This window comes from Pseudophryne corroboree, chromosome 9, assembly GCF_028390025.1.
Source record: "Pseudophryne corroboree isolate aPseCor3 chromosome 9, aPseCor3.hap2, whole genome shotgun sequence".
NCBI classification, from domain to species: domain Eukaryota; kingdom Metazoa; phylum Chordata; class Amphibia; order Anura; family Myobatrachidae; genus Pseudophryne; species Pseudophryne corroboree.
Window position 1 is genome coordinate 57,851,628 of NC_086452.1, and position 18,060 is coordinate 57,869,687.

General features: G+C 47.1%; 1 protein-coding gene across 1 annotated transcript in view; it reads right to left on the bottom strand.

The window, feature by feature from the left end:
* LOC134956676 (G-protein coupled receptor 54-like) overlaps positions 1-17,857 on the bottom strand; it is a 39,625-nt gene extending 21,768 nt beyond the window's left edge. Inside the window, exon 1 of the mRNA XM_063938689.1 lies at positions 17,197-17,857. Within this exon, the coding sequence (XP_063794759.1) occupies positions 17,197-17,446 (250 nt within the window). The 5' untranslated portion in view covers positions 17,447-17,857. The remainder of the gene's footprint in view (positions 1-17,196) is intronic.
* Between the last annotated feature and the right edge of the window lie 203 nt (positions 17,858-18,060).

Genomic DNA, 18,060 nt, shown 5'->3' on the forward strand with positions numbered 1-18,060 from the left:
GTGTCCAGACCATTGGATGTGCGGCTGCATGACATCATACGCAGCCAATGCGACTCGGGATGTAGTGGTTAGCCCCCTGCCAGCGGGCAGGAGCTGCGCTGGCAGGGAGCTACTTATCAGGTACAAAAGCATCACTGCCGTGTGATGCTTTTGTATCTGTGCGGGGTAGAGGGGGGGGGGCAGGGCCTGGCGGACTAGCCCTTTGCTAAATTTAGCATATCTACTAACAACTCTGAATTACCCCCCCCAAATAACATTGCTAGCACTCTGTAGTGTGCTCAGGTGAATTTTTTTTAAATATATATATTTTTGTGATAGGGGGCCGGATGTAATGTCGTCCAAGTTGGCCAGAGGGGCGGATTGCCGGCCGAAAAGCGGATGTTTTTTTTTAAAGCTGCAATCATTTACAAGGCATGGTTTTGCCTTGTCAAAGATTGCCGCTTTAAAAAAACGTCCTGCAACCTCTGGCCAACATAGACGGCATTACATCATGCCTCGTAGAGTCTTGAGAGCTAGTTTGTAGAGGTGGATGCTAGTTTGTAGAGGTTGAGGTGAGGTAGGGGTCAGTGGAGGAGTGTAGACAGAAATGAGGAGGCAGTAGGGCGATTGTGGGTTTTATAAGGTGAGGCTGAGGCGTTTATACTGAATTCTGTGGCGTGGGAGCGGCTGCTTTAATGGAGAGAGACGAGTGAGAGGAACGCCGGCTTATACTTGAAATGTCCCTGCACATCATTGTCATTGATCTAGGAGGGGGAAGTTTCTGCAGGAGAGTAATTGTAAAGCCATGAGAAGGTGTCTGCAGTGTCTCATCCACTGTTCGTCAGCACCATGGACAGTATATGGGAAATGGATGAACAGCAAGTTGCATCCTCAGTGCAGACCAGTGTAATTCCTATCCTCATACACACATGGAGGGTAATTCCAAGTTGATCGCAGCAGGAATTTTTTTTAGCAGTTGGGCAAAACCATGTGCACTGCAGGGGAGGCAGATATAACATGTGCAGAGAGAGTTAGATTTGGGTGTGGTGTGTTCAATCTGCAATCTAGTTTGCAGTGTAAAAATAAAGCAGCCAGTATTTACCCTGCACAGAAATAAAATAACCCACCCAAATCTAACTCTCTCTGCAAATGTTATATCTGCCACACCTGCAGTGCACATGGTTTTGCCCAACTGCTAAAAAATTTCCTGCTGCGATCAACTTGGAATTACCCCCATGGCTCCTCCACACTAACCACAGAATGTTCTGTACTTCATGTACTAAACCTTGAATTGCTTTATAACAACTGGAGCATAATTAAACCATTATCTCTGCGCTGTTGCTGTACATTATTCTGACATTGTGGTTCTTCCACAAATTCATGACAGCATAATATAGAGATTCATAGAATATCCACTTAGGTAAGTGCATTTTGGACATGAAGATTGCGTGTAATCTCTTCCGAACTCCTTGCTGTCACATTACCAGAAAGCAGCAGGTGAGACTCTAATTGCACAACAACTCCTGAAATTACCGACATTTTCACCATCTTGTGAGGCTTTTGGTGCTATAAATGGAGTTTGTGCTTTACGGTAACAGAATTGTTCCGAGAAGCTGTTATACAAAACTGAAGACAGAAAGGCGCAGATCGTACAGCAGTGGTGTAGTGTTCTATTCCCACATCACAGCTGTAAGCTCATATATTTATTTATTATTTATTAACCGTTTCGTATATAGCGCAGCAAATTCCGTTGCGCTTTACAACTGGACACAAGGAGAAGACAACTGGGTAATAACAAACAGTCATAGAGGTAGGAGGACCCTGCTCGCAAGCTTACAATCTACACCCAGGTCCATTTGTACGGTATACGGTGAGCGCTGGTGCTCTCTTGGGCAGGTGCGGATTGGGACGCCGGGACACCATGACAGTTCCTGGTTGGCAAGCCGATTTGTCCCATTAGTAGCCGCGCATCCCCCCAATACCAGACCAGCGCTCCGTTCGCCAGCGTTAGCTGACAAGAGTCTGCTGGCCGTGGCTGTTTTATGAACAATCCTCGCCTGACTGTACTGGAGTGCAGAGGAGGTGTACAGTGCCACCTGCGGCTCTAATAACCTTGCAGACTCGGCGTTCACTCTGGGGAGCAGGGCCGCCTGTAAAACGTGCGTGGTGCAGATAAACAATGCCAGGCGCCTGCTCCCGAGTCAGTCCCGGCTCCTTCCCTGTACCGACCTCCGCTGCAGGCAGCCTTCCCCCGCTCCTGTCATTTCCACACTCCACAACACTGCGGAGCAAGAAGCAGACATACCAGGTGAGTGCTGCTGCAGCATATGGATTAATAGGGAGGGAGGGGGAGGCAGTGACAGGGCACCAACACCACTACTGTGAGGCACAGTGGCAGTGCTGTTTTATCATAATGTGCATGGGGTGTTACTACTGTGTGGGCAAAGAGGCATTATTATTACTGTGTGGTCAAAGAGGCATTATTACTACTGTCTGGGCAATTTGTGGTGCACTACTACTATTGTGTGGGTAATATGCAGTGGCAGATTGGCAATGTGTATAACGTGCTCTGCCTGGTGCAATATGTATAACGTGCTCTGCCTGGTGCAAAGTGTATACCGTGCTCTACCTGGCGCAAAGTGTAGAACGTGCTCTATCTGGCAGAATATGTATAACGTGCTCTATCTGGCGCAGAGTGTATAGGAGGTTCTACCTGGTGCAATGTGTATAAGCGGCACTACTGTGTGGTGTAATGTGAATTGGCACTATTATGTGGCCACGCCCCTTCCCCATGAAGCCACACTCCTAAAATTTTGCTGTGCACACTTTCTATACCTGCATATGATCAAGGCCTTCTGAGCAGCAATCCTGCCCACTTGACAGACTCCGCCCCCTCAACAGACACCCATCCCTATTAGGGCTGCTTCCATAAATTTCCCCGGCTGGTTTTCGGTCCCAAGCCGCCCCTGCTCTTGTCTTGGGGTTCGGTGTATTTGTTAGACATTCACAACGTTGACATTTATTATGTCGGCATGAGAACGCCAATATTCAGCATGTCGTCACTGATGTTATGTCAATATTTTGTTTTTCCTGCTACTCTGTGCCAAACAGTGATTCACTAACAGTGATCCAAACTGAAACTTCATGGTAATTGACATTTCTGATGTCGGCATCCCATCAATGTCGACATTTTGCAGGAATCAACATTATATATTTTGACATTTTAACCATGCTGTCAGGACGAACAGTGAAATCCTGACTGCATACCCCCCTTCCCCCCCCATATCCATAATAATTTACTGCTAGGAGTACAATAGTTATTAGGTCTGCAGGTTGACATTGACAAACTGTCGACATGGGAAAGGTCGACACATGAAAAGGTCAGCATGAGGGTTTTTTTAGCAAATTTTTTGTCATTTTCACTGTATTAGCACATGGAACCCCAATAAGTGTACCGTGTCCCCTCTCTTCGGGCAAGGTGACTTGTTCCGCTACTGCTGCGCTCGGCACAGGTTACTGTTCCCAATTGGAGTCCACGTGGATGGTAAAGTATGGGGGGAAAAATATGTCGACCATTTGCTATGTCGACCATTATCATGTCCACCTTATGGCAATGTCGACTATATGGTGTCGATCTCGACTATATGGTGTCGATCTATTGTCTGTCGACCTATCATCCAGATCCTATGTATTAGCACCACTTTTAGATAAATATTTATCATTTAATTATAAAAGTATACTTTTAACTTACACCAAAAGTTGGTCTTCACTGCCACCTAGTGGTCATATCAGAAGCAGCATATAATTTACAACATAAATGTAAAAAGTTACACAGTGCCATGTCATGCGAGCAGAGGTGTAGCTAGGCGCCATGGTGCCTGGAGTAAGGGTATGTTTTGGCGCCCCCCTACCCTGTACTGAATTGGGAGCCTAGCCAACATGTGGCGCCATGTTACATTTGAAAATAAACAATATTTAAAAATTCTAAATTGGTGACAGGGACAATCCTAGACCTTGGGGTAAATTTACTAAGATGGGAGTTCTGTTTAAGATGGGATGTTGCCCATAGCAACCAATCAGATTCCAGGTATTATCTTGTAGAAGGTGCTAGATAAATGAGAAGTAGAATCTGATTAGTTGCTATGAGCAACATCCCATCTTAAATAGAACTCCCATCTTAGTAAATTTACCCCCCTGTATAGCGCAGTGCGAAAGTTTCTTTTGGGTGCCCCCCATGTTTAAAATGGGGTGACTACTGTGCCGAAAGCTTGCAACATATATATTGGAGCATGGCAGTACAGAGGGTGTAATGGTTGGCATTACTGCCTCACAGCACTGAGGTCATGGGTTTCGATTTCCACCATGGCCCTAACTGTGTGGATTTGAATATAATGCAATGAATATAATGCAACAAACCCCCCCCCCCCCCTCCCCCCACACACACACACACACACAATTTGATAATCTCCTCAATGAAAATAAGGACTGCCATCCAGGGTCTGATAATTCCACTATGCTTCAATGAAAATAATGTCCCGGAATTGCCTCTGGGGCAGAGAGAGCTGCACCGCAGCAACCTGAAGGGCAGAGAGAGGTGCTGCAGCAGCCTGAGAGACAGAGTGAGGTGGTGCAGCTTCTAATGCAGAGAGAGGTGCTGCAGCATCAATGTAGAGAGAAGTGCTGCAGCAGCTGGGGCAGAGAGAGGTGCTGCAGCATCAATGTAGAGAGAAGTGCTGCAGCAGCTGGGGCAGAGAGAGGTGCCGCAGCATCAATGTAGAGAGAAGTGCTGCAGCAGCTGGGGCAGAGAGAGGTGCTGCAGCATCAATGTAGAGAGAAGTGCTGCAGCAGCTCGGGCAGAGAGAGGTGCTGCAGCATCAATGTAGAGAGAAGTGCTGCAGCAGTCGGGGCAGAGAGAAGTGCTGCAGCAGCTGGGGCAGAGAGAGGTGCTGCAGCATCAATGTAGAGAGAAGTGCTGCAGCAGCTGGGGCAGAGAGAGGTGCTGCAGCATCAATGTAGAGAGAAGTGCTGCAGCAGTCAGGGCAGAGAGAAGTGCTACAGCAGCCGGGGCAGAGAGGGATTCCTCAGAAGCCGGGGCAGAAAAAGCTGGTGCTGCATCTAAAGTAGAGACATGTGTTGCAGCTTCCAGGAAAGAGAGAGGTGCTGCAGCAGCGGGGGCAGAGAGTGGTGCTGCAGAACAGAAGTAACCCCGCTGCACAGCTACAAGCTGACAGTGAGACATATAAAGAGGGCAGCAGAGCTCCGGCATGTGTTGGCTGTCATAGGCCCTCATTCCAAGTTGTTCGCTCGCTAGCTGCTTTTAGCAGCATTGCACACGCTAGGCCGCCGCCCTCTGGGAGTGTATCTTAGCTTAGCAGAATAGCGAATGAAAGATTATCAGAACTGCTACTAAATATTTCCCTGCAGTTTCTGAGTAGCTCCAGACCTACTCCTAGATTGCGATCACCTCAGTCCGTTTAGTTCCTGGTTTGACGTCACAAACACGCCCTGCGTTCGGCCAGACACTCCCGCGTTTTTCCTTGACACGCCTGCGTTTTTTGGCACACTCCCGGAAAACGCTCAGTTACCACCCAGAAACTCCCCTTTCCTGTCAATCATTCACCGATCAGCAGAGCGACTGAAAAGCGCTGCACGAACACCAGCAAATCTACTAAGTTTTGTGTAAAATAACTAAGCGCATGCGCTCTGCGTACCATGCACATGCGCAGATAGCAACAAATCGCAGCATAGCGAAAATCGGCAACGAGCGAACAACTCGGAATGACCACCAATGTCTCCTGCTGTATCCTCTGGCCTGCCCTGTTCCCTACCTAGTCTCCGAGTCAGTGTGAGCCACCTCTGCTCCTCCTGCTCTGTGACTGCCAGTACAGTGGCCCGCAGGAAGGGGGTGTGGCGAGCAGCAGCACGCCCTCTAACATTTTCGGCGCCCCGGAGCTCGCGCTCAAGTGGAGCCACCCTCGCTACACCCCTGCATGCGAGAGACATCAATTTCCCCAGACACTACCTAACTTGGTACAGCAGGTAGGTTATCAAGGGTAAAAAAAAAAAAAAGCTTTAAATTATTTTATTTTTGCAAGCAGAACTGAAAACTATAATGAGGTTCAGTTTGTACTGTAGCATGTACTGGCTGCTCCAGTTGAATACAGCGCTCGCTCCGATTGTGTGCCTAGCTTGTTGCAGATCGGAGTAGCTGCAGATCCTACTATAATTGAGCTGCTCATATTCAGAGAGATGTGAAAATGAGTCAATCAGAAGTGGCTAGATAGTCTTCCTGAACGTCGTAATCACCATCATGTATCTCTGCACCTGCGCTCCAGCATATGGCAATGCATCCATTCCACCTCTGCAGGCAAAGCCTGTATATGTCCGCGTCTTGGTGCGCATGCACCACACGCTCCAATCTCGGCAGACAAAACTGCAAGTAACAGAGGGGAAAATATGAGGAGACGCCACAGCCCAATATGCAGCAAGCTGCGATGTACTGTGTGTACGGACACCTTTCTATCATAGCTAACAATGGGGCAGATGTATTAACCTGGAGAAGGCATAAGTAAGTGATAAACCAGTGATATGTGCAAAGGGATAAAGGCACCAGCCAATCAGCTCCAATATGTAAATTAACAGTTAGGATCTGATTGGCTGGTGCCTTTATCACCTTGCACATATCACTGGTTTATCACTTCCTTATGCCTTCTCCAGGTTAATACATCTGCCCCAATAACTTTATCAGCAGTTTCAGTTGGTCATCTGTGCGATCGGACCAGACGTGCTATCAATGAGCCCTGGGCGCCCATGACCCTGTTGCTGGTTCACCCGATATCCTTCCTTGGACCACTTTTGCATACCTCCCAACATGACCCTATCCAGAAGGGACAGAATGCTCTGCTCCTGGACTTCCCCCTGAAGTTATGAGTGCCGGCACCTGTGCTGTAACACCTTTCTTATCTATTCATCTGTTAACATCAGGTGCCGGCAATCACAAATGAAGAGAAAAGTCCTGAAGCAGAGCATTGTGTCCCTCTTGGAGAGGGTCATGTTGGGAGGTATGCTTTTGGTAGGTACTAACCACTGCATACCAGGACACCCAACAAGACTTGCCGGTTTGAAGGTATTCTAACCCAGTTGTCTAGCCATCACAACTTGTCCCCTGTCAAAGTTGCTCAAATCTTGATACTTGCCCATTTTTCCGGCTTCCAACACATCAACTTCAAGCTGTCCACTTGCTGCCTAATATACCCCAGACAGGTGCTATGAATAGGAGATAATCAATGTTATTCATGTCACCTGTCCGTGGTTATAATGTTATGGCTGATGGGTGCTGATCATGGGCAAAACCTCCTTTTGCAAGGCCACAAGATCTTCCTGGTCTCTTCTTTGCCTCCTAACTACCCTTCTTACCCTTACCTCTCACCATCTCCAGGAGCTGTACGATAAATGCGAGTATTTAATATAACAGTATATAGCATGTACTTATTTAACTGTCGTATACATTAAGGGGGACATTTACTAAGCAGTGATAAGAGCAGAGAAGTGAGCCAGTGGAGAGGTTGCCTGTGGCAACCAATCAGCACTTTAGTTACATCTATAATTTGCATACTGTAAAATTATACAGAGCTACTGATGGGTTGATGGGGCAACTTCTCCACTGGCTCACTTCTCCGCTCTTATCACTGCTTAGTAAATGTCCCCCTTAGAGCCCTTCCAGCACTATTTAAAAAATGTATGTGTTTCACAATACATATGCACCATATACAGTATACAATAAATAATGTATAATTCCGGTCAATATTGCTTTGTTCTATACATCATATGAATTGATTTCATGTTTCAGATGTTCCCCTGCAACAATGCAACAATTCCGTTCTCATGGGCCTATTGCACTATACGTCCTGAGGCTTTTCCACAAGAGCTGTCATTATTGTTGTGTCTTTTATTTGTGATACGTTTGTATGGTTGTGTCATAAACAGCTTTTGGGTAATTTAACTATATTATTATGAAGAAAACTGAGATGCACAGAAATATATGAAGCTGCACATATAGGCACATTGAGCAATATTTTGTTGGGCTATTAATACAATGTCATGCATGCAACATATGAGATTTCTGTATTATAGGTAATAAAAAATATGTACCTTTGTATGCAGTTTGGAGGTCTGTCGTCACCTGCCCCAGGGCCACCTAATATTGCCGACTGCTTTGTGTGATATAGTATACTAGCTACCAGCCCGTCAATACCTTGAATACCTCTTGCAAGTTACAGTAGATCCTAATCTTGTGTCCTAATGGCGTATATATTATGACATCATTGCACAACAAAAGCTAAAGAGGTGTAATTACTAAGCCTTGGATGGAGATAAAGTACCAGCCAATCAGCTTCTAACTGCCATGTCACAGGCTGTGTTTGAAAAAGGACAGGAGCTGATTAGTCAGGCATGATCACTGGAACCTTTCCTGCAAAAAGCATTCGGGGTGGTTCCGAGTTGTTCGCTCGCTAGCTGCTTTTAGCAGCATTGCACACGCTAAGCCGCCGCCCTCTGGGAGTGTATCTTAGCTTAGCAGAATAGTGAAAGAAAGATTAGCAGAATTGCGAATAGAAAATTCTTAGCAGTTTCTGAGTAGCTCTAGACCTACTCACAGATTGCGATCAGCTCAGGCCGTTTCGTTCCTGGTTTGACGTCACAAACACGCCCAGCGTTCGCCCAGCCACTCCCCCGTTTCTCCAGACACTCCCGCGTTTTTCCCTGACACGCCTGCGTTTTTCCGCACACCTCCAGAAAACGGTCAGTTTTCGCCCAGAAACACCCACTTCCTGTCAATCACACTACGATCACCAGAACGATGAAAAATCTTCGTTCGGACGTGAGTAAATCTACTAAGTTTTGTGCTAAAATACTAACCGCATGCGCACTGCGAACCATGCGCATGCGCATTTTTGCATTAATCGCTCCGTTGCAAAAATCGGCAACGAGCGAACAACTCGGAATGACCACCATAGTGCGCACACAGGAGTCCTAGGTTCATGGAAATTGTGGAGGATGAAATAAATACTCAGGCCCAGGCCAGCTGCTGAGGGTCCCCCTCTTGACAGTGCATAATGTTTTCCATTGTTAATTTGGGTAGGAGGGATGACCACACCTCCTGAATTTGGCCACACCCCCTCAGTGCCCGGGCCCCGTGGATATCTCAACGGCCCCACAACATCTGGATCACATGCTTTCTCACTCTGGAGGCTAGCAAATCTCCTATTCATGCCCTTATCCTCTCCCGCCTGGTCTACTGCAACATCCTACACTCTGGTCTCTCTTTCTTTCACCTCTCGACTCTTAAATCTATCATCAATATTGATTGCTCTGATTCAACATCTTCTTAAACTCCATCACCGGCTCATTTTTCCCATCAGAATCAAGATTAAGTTCCTCACCTTCACATTCAAAGCACTCAGTAGCCCCTACCTAAGCACAGTCCGTGCTCTGTCACATCCTCTCCACTGTTACTTCAAAATATACACACAGGATATAATGCATTTGTTTTATCAACAAAAACATAAAATTAACATGAGTAAAATGAACATTTTCATATTATTATTTTAAATAGAGCAGCTGCCTGCAAGGAGGAGACAGAGCACAGGAAGGAGCCAGAAGCAGCTGAGGTTTAGGATGCTGCACGGGAGGGAGAAGCAAAGTAGGAGGCGTGTGGACCAACTAGAGGAAGATGAAATGAAGGAGACAGAGGTGGTAATTGTGGACGGGTTTAGTGAATGTGGAGAAACAATAATAATAACAACACACGTGCAAACATTTTTTCATGGTGATCAGCCTGTGGTCTTATTAGGCACATGGCTCATCACAGGCATTGGCTCCCGACTCTGCTCTGTCTTTCAGATAAGAGGATAGAGCCAGGAAGTGGAAGGATTTCGTGGACAACGCTGTCTGAAGATAGCGTTATTATCACAGGGCTGCCTCTGGTATTTTTTTTTAAACATTTTTTTGTTTTGTTAAATTTGGCCAAATCACATTTTCCATTACAAGTATGGGAAATGCAATCTGATTATAAAAAAAAAAGTCACTTAAAGGGTTTAGAGTAGTATTTCCATGAAAATTGCTCCAAAAGCCCTTTAACCACTTAACTCGCATGGTCAGATCACATGCAACCGCGCTGCCCCACTGTGTCCCCCAGCTTTTGGTGGGGAGATCCGTTCTGCACGTGTACATAACATAATATAATATTTAAATATTTGAAAAAATATGTTTTCAATAATATTAAATAAAACAAAACCTATTTTATGAACGAAAAATTTTTGAATGGAAAAATTGTCAGTTAAGTGGTTAACACATTTCAGTAAAACTGAAATAATGCTAAAAGGGTGTGAAAACACCCTTTTTCAGATTATTTTAGTAAAAATAATTAACAAATATGCCCGTAAATCACTCCTGAACTGTTTAACAAACCACTTCCAACAATTTGTCATTGTGAAAGCCTCATGCTTTTTTATAATTAGAACCTTCACAAGCTAAATCAGAGCCCATTTGGAAATACAATGTTACCCTTAGAACGGGTGTGGATCATTAGATCGACAATGTTTAGGTCGACCACTATAGGTCGACAGTGTTTCTAGGTCGACGTTCTAGGTCGACAGGTCAAAATGTCGACAAGAGTTTTTCATGTATTTTTGGTGTTGTTTTCTCCGTACAGTGACCAGGAAGCCCAATTAGTGCACCGCGTCCCCTCGCATGGTTCACGCTTCGGGCAAGGTGCCTCGCTCCGCTACCGCTGCGCTCGGCACAGGTTACTATTCCCAATCGTAGTCCGCGTGGATTGTTAAGTATGAAAAAGTTCAAAAAAAGAAAAAAAAAATTGAAAAACTCATGTCGACCTTTTGACCTGTCGACCTAGAAATCCTGTCGACCTATAGTGGTTGACCTAAACATTGTCTACCTAGGCACTGTCGATCTTCAGGCCGCATCCCCCTTAGAACATATTTTGCAGGTAACCCAGCAGGTGCACAGGTGTATTAATCACTCACAGACACATTTTAAAAGGTCCACAGGTGGAGTTAATGATTTCACTTATGATTCTGTGAGTAGACCTGCAAAACATGCACCGTGTGGGGTGATGAGGGCCGAGTTTGCAGACCTATGCTGGCTTAGAAGCTTGTATGCTGTAGCCCCGCAGGACATACTTGTTGCATCCTTTCAGCAGAAAGTATTCAGTTTTGTTTGTGTCTATATGAATAAGCGTATTAAGATTGCCAAAAGGTCAACTATATATCATAGCAGAACAATATTGATCAAATTATAAATCATGTATTTGATTACACTGGCATCTTTAAACCATACTTGCCTACCTGACCCTCTCCATGAGGGAGAAAATGCTCTGTTCCTGGACTTTCCTGGTAATGTATGATTGCCATCACCTGTGGTGAAACACCTTTCTTATCAATTAACTAGCTCACCACAGGTGATGGCAATCATACATTACCAGGAAAGTCCAGGAACAGAGCATTTTCTCCCTCATGGAGAGGGTCAGGTAGGCAAGTATGCTTTAAACAGGTCTGGCAGATACACTGATCAGCCATACCATTAAAACCACCTGCCTAATATTGTGTGTAGGTCCCCCTCATGCCACCAGAACCGCTCTGACCCATCAAGGCATGGACCCCACAAGACCTCTGAAGGTGTCCTGTGGTATCTGGCACCAAGACGTTAGCAGCAGATCCTATATGTTCTGCATGTTGCGAGGTGAGGACTCCATTGCTTGGACTAGTTTTTCCAGCACTTCCCACAGACTCTCCATCGGTTTGAGATCTGGGGAATTTGGAGGCCAAGTCAACACCTTGTACTCTTTGTCAAGTTCCTCAAACTATTACTGATCAATGTTTGCAGTGCGGCAGGGCACGTTATTCTGCTGAACGAGGCCGCTGCCATCAGGGAATGCTACTGCCAGGAAGGGGTGTAATTGGTCTGCAACAATGTTTAGGCAGGTGGTACGTGCCACAGTAATATCCACATAATTGGTAGGACCCGAGGGTTCCCAGCAGAACATTGCCCAGAGCATCACACTGCCTCCGCCGGCTTCCCTTCTTCCTGTAGTGCATCCTGGTGCCATCTCTTCCCCAAGTAAATTTTTAACATGGGGGGGACATGGGGGAGTGCACCTGCTTCCTACCTTACTTGATCAGGAAGCATGTCCCCCCTCCCCAGCCAGATTCATCTCCCCAGTGATATTTGGGAAGATGATGCTGGCCAATAGAGAGAAAAGTCTTTGCTTTTTTATGTGCAACACCATCTTCCCAATGATAGCACTGGGAAGATGGTGCTGACCACATTAAAGGTATACTCTGGGTGGGGGACTGTGTTAGCGGACTCGGGATCCAATAAGGCCCCTCCAGTGGCCCGGGGCTGGGTAATTAGTACCTGCCTCCCCCCTTACCCCGGTGCCACTGTAAATGACGCACACACACCTAGCCATCCGATCCACATAATGTGTAGAAAACCATGATTGGTCAGACGAGGCCACCGTTTTCCATTACACTATGATCCAACTCTGAAAGATCCTACCTTGGGAACAGGAGCATCAGAGGTGGACAGGGTTCAGTACAGGCACTCTGACCGGTCTGCGGCCACGCCACCCCATACAGAGCAAGCTGTGATACAATATGTTTTATGATACCTTTGTATCATAGCCAGTGTCAGCAATTTGTAGTTCTTTTGTGGGATACGGCCAGACGGGCTAGTCTTCACTCCCCAAACACTTTAGGCACCCAATGTGCCGGATCACCTGTTGTCCTTCCTCGGCCAACTTTTGGTAGGTACTAACCACTCAGAGGCATTTCCAGAGAGGAGGAGGCCCATGTGCAGGTTCCGTCTGGGCCCCCTCCTCTCTAGGAGATTCTAGCACTGTCCCAGAGTCTACAGCGCATGCGCAGATCTCTATGGGAAGATGGTGCGGCGGCCATTTTACCAGTGATTTTTCTACTGCGCACGCACAAAATACTCGGAAAACGGTGCCGCACCATTTTACCAGTGATTTCTGCAGCTGCGGGACTCCGGAGGGTAAGTATTAAAAATAATGGGTGTGAGGTGTGGGCCCCCCTTGGACCACGGGGGCCCGTGTGCACCGCACACACTGCAACCATTATAAATACGCCAGTGTAAGCATTGCATAGTGTTAACACCCTATAATATCCTCCGTCAGCCCTCCATACAGGGCCGATGGAAGACATCACTAGCGTGGCCCTCGTCGTAGCTGGCGGCATTGGCAAGTTCCACCTGGCAGGGTGGAAGTATGAATGGATTATTACACTCATTTTCAGGACGAGACAGTAAAACAAAAGACACCACATGTAAACTCGCATGTTTGTTGAAATGTTACCAGTATCAGACACATGTAATAAGTATTGTTACGGTTTCATATAGAACAACATTCCCCTTTTTTTATGTGTACTGTATGTGTATCTGTGTTGTTCCTCTTATTTTAATGCATATCTAGTAAATAGTAGATTTTAGACCAGTGGTTCTCAAACTCGGTCCTCAGGACCCCACACAGTGCATGTTTTCCAGGTAACCCAGAAGGTGCACAGGTGTATTAATTACTCACTGACACATTTAAAAGGCCCACAGGTGGAGCTAATTATGTCATGTGTGATTCTGTGAAGAGACCTGCAAAACATGCACCGTGTGGGGTCCTGAGGACCGAGTTTGAGAACCTGTGTTTTAGACTGATCAATATTGATACCGTTCTGGACTCTTTTTCCTATTATAGTTAATGAGTGACCCCAGTATAGAGTCTTCTTTTTTCCTTACCCCAAAATACGTTTTTTTCTGACTCTGGGGAGAACCACCAATCCCTGTATTATTGATCTTGCTGACGTAAAATCCGCCATCAAATGAAAGGAATTAGGTTATTATTAGGTTAGGCAATTCTAAGCATTCCTACTCACCCTAGAGGGTTACTAGGGCTAGGAGTGATCATGTGCGGTAAAACCCACCCTGTTTTTTCTGCTTAATAGGTTGTTAAGGCCAATTTTTTTTATATATATATTTTTATTTATTGTAAAAAATATTTATTTTTTTGGAGGGGGAGGAGCGGGGGGAGGCGACGACGGCTTGGTAGTTTAATAAAAGGGCTTATCGGTATCCTTATTTTAATAAAACTTTTTTTTAAATGGGTCATTTTATCGGGTTCTGTTCCAGAACTACATGTTCCAGCAGGTGTGATGCTAGAACATGATACATGGTGATGCTTGTAGAACATGCTATTGCTGGGACAGTACCCAGTATTGCATAACAGTAGGTACTATAAACATTAGTCATGGTACCTGCTGCCCAAGTGGTGCCAGAATGAACCCCTGTGCTATTCCTTATAGACTGTGCAGGCTTGTACTAAACTGGATGATACATACATAGTGCAACAGGGTGTACTGTGCTGCGGGTCTGCCTGATACACTGTAACCACCCTAGACTGACATTGCCTTGTGCTAGTTGCCACTTTTGTAGGTAGAGATTACAATGATGGGAGGGTGGGTGCAGCGTGATCACAGAGTGGGACTTGGGAGCAGGGTGATCACATACAGTGTGGGGGCAGTGAGTGCAGCGTGATCACATACAGTGTGGGGGCAGTGTCATCACATACAGTGTGGGGGCAGTGGGTGCAGCATGATCACATACAGTGTGGGACAGTGAGTGCAGGGTAATCACAGGCAGTGGGTGACAGTGAGTGCAGGGTAATCACAGTCACTGGGGGACAGTGAGTGCAGGGTAATCACAGTCACTGGGGGACAGTGAGTGCAGGGTAATCACAGGCAGTGGGGGACAGTGAGTGCAGGGTAATCACAGGCAGTGGGGGACAGTGAGTGCAGGGTAATCACAGGCAGTGGGGGACAGTGAGTGCAGGGTAATCACAGGCAGTGGGGGTCAGTGAGTACAGGGTAATCACAGGCAGTGGGGGACAGTGAGTGCAGGGTAATCACAGGCAGTGGGGGACAGTGAGTACAGGGTAATCACAGGCAGTGGGGGACAGTGAGTACAGGGTAATCACAGGCAGTGGGGGACAGTGAGTGCAGGGTAATCACAGGCAGTGGGGGACAGTGACTGCAGAGTAATCACAGGCAGTGGGGGAGAGTTAGTGCAGGTTGATTACATGCAGTGGGGGTCAGTGAGTGCAGGGTGATCACATGTAGTGGGGTCAGTGAGAGCAGGGTGATCACATATAGTGGGGGTCAGTGAGTGCAGGGTGATCACATATAGTGGGGGTCAGTGAGAGCAGGGTGATCACATATAGTGGGGGTCAGTGAGTGCAGGGTGATCACATATAGTGGGGGTCAGTGAGTGCAGGGTGATCACATGTGGGGGGGACAGTGAGTGCAGGCTGATCTCATACAGTGGAGGACAGTGGGTACAGGGTGATCACATGCAGTAGGCCAGGGCATAGTAAGAGCAGGGTAATCACATACAGTTAGGTGACAGTAAGAGCAGGGTGATCACATGCAGTGGGGGTCAGTGAGTGCAGGGTGATCACATATAGTGGGGGTCAGTGAGTGCAGGGTGATCACATATAGTGGGGGTCAGTGAGAGCAGGGTGATCACATGCAGTGGGGGTCAGTGAGAGCAGGGTGATCACATATAGTGGGGGTCAGTGAGTGCAGGGTGATCACATATAGTGGGGGTCAGTGAGTGCAGGGTGATCACATATAGTGGGGGTCAGTGAGTGCAGGGTGATCACATATAGTGGGGTCAGTGAGAGCAGGGTGATCACATATAGTGGGGGTCAGTGAGTGCAGGGTGATCACATATAGTGGGGGTCAGTGAGTGCAGGGTGATCACATATAGTGGGGGTCATTGAGTGCAGGGTGATCACATATAGTGGGGTCAGTGAGAGCAGGGTGATCACATATAGTGGGGGTCAGTGAGTGCAGGGTGATCACATATAGTGGGGTCAGTGAGTGCAGGGTGATCACATATAGTGGGGATCAGTGAGTGCAGGGTGATCACATATAGTGGGGGTCATTGAGTGCAGGGTGATCACATACAGTGGGAGACAGTACAGTAGATAGATCACATACTGTACAGTTGGTGGATCAGAAGTATTGGAGGATCACATACAGTGGGCGACAGTAGAGTATGGAGATTACATACAGTGGTGTAAGGAAGATCACAAAAAGTGCGTGAGAACAGAAGTGTAGGGAGATCACATACAGTGGAAGCACAGTAATCACATACAGTGGGGGCCAGCAGAGTAAGAAGATCACATACAGTGTGGGGCAGACATGTAGGAAGATCACACACAGAGGAGTGGCGGGGGGGACGGGGGGGGGGGACAGTAGAGTACGGAGATTACATACAGTGGTGTAAGGAAGATCACAAGCAAATCACATGCAGTGCGTGAAGACAGAAGTGTGGGGAGATCACATGCAGTGGGGTGGGGGTAGGGGGTAGTGGGGGCACATACAGTGGGGGAAAAGAAGATCACCTGCGGGGGGGGGGGGGGGGCGGGGGGGTCGTCCAGAAGCATACAGAGATCACATACAGTGAAGGGTGATCATATGGGAGCAGGGTGTTCACATACATTTGGGGGCAGTGGGAGAATGGTGATAACATACATGGGGGGCAGTGGAAATAGGGTGATCAGGTACAGAGGGGTGATCAATGGGATGTGGGGGATACAGTGGACGCAGGGTAATCAGACACAGTAGGGGGGTGGGAAGCATGGTAATCTTTCCCCTTCTTAGTTCAGTTCTGTCTCTGTTCTGCAGTCCTCCTGCTTGTGGTGTCACATGTCACCTTATTTCTATAGCTGTACAGTACATTGGGCAGTGTTACTAATGTGATGCTCATTACCCTTTATTACATAATGACATAGGACACAGTGACATTCATGCTCCTGTTATCACAATCCCTGCACTGGCTAAACTAGGCTCACTTATAACACTCCGCTGAATCTACGAGCATATACATACTGTATACAGTATCCCTGACCTGTAGGTGTTCAGTGGTCACAATAATCGGAGTATACAGGTACATGTTATATGCAGGACACGCTCATCACAGTAACTCCATAACTTCCAGGGGGGGCTTGGGGGAGAGAGAGTGTATATACACAAATATATGTACACACACACACACACACACACACACACACACACACACACACACACACACACACACACACACCACTCATGTCCCTACATGTAGGTGACTTACCAATGTAAAAGTTGGTGGCCGTTCTCATCTGCCTGTGCTTGGAAATGACATATATCACCAGAGAGTTCCCGATCAGTCCCACCAGCATGATCAGTGCAAAGAACAGAGGCACCAGCCAGGCATCGGTCAGAAACGGCGGCGAACCGGCTTCGGTCCGGTTCGCCAGCGAATCGTTGCTTTGGCTCCAGTTCACCGGGACGCTGCCGTTCTCGTATTCCCATGAAAAGTTCAACATCTCATCCAGCTCCATCCACAGACACAGAAAACACCCGGGGTCGGGTCACCTTGGCCGCAGGGATTAACTCCTGCTCCCGGAGTAATTTGGCAAAGTATATGCTTTGTAAGTAGGAGATTTACAAAGAGTTCAGCGATAAGTGAAGAATTGCAGCCATAACAGCCTCAGCCTCCTGCAAATCACAGAGAAGCATTATTGCAACATTGTATCCAGGTCCCTGTGACAGCCTGATGCTGTCTCCTCTGTGCCCATCCTATATACTGTGTGTGTATATACCAGAGGGGGCTGCTCCTGCCACTGGCGACCCCCGGCCTTTATAGTGGAAATAGTCACACGTGGAGTGTGAGCAGACACCACGTTACCCTGGATACAGCCCCCCTTATCCTGATGTCTATGGGCACGTCATGAGTGGGGTGGGGGCTGGCTGCTGCCTACATTATCCCATTGTTTAATTCAAGACTGTACAAACAGACATTACTCCCATTTACATCGGGATCACACAGCAGACTGTACAGAAAGTGAGACGTGCTGCATTTTGCAATAGGGAAGGGTTTGGAGACAGTCAACGGCAATTAGGTCGACACACCAGTTGGTCAACACCTGTTAGTCGACACACCTTATGTCGACGC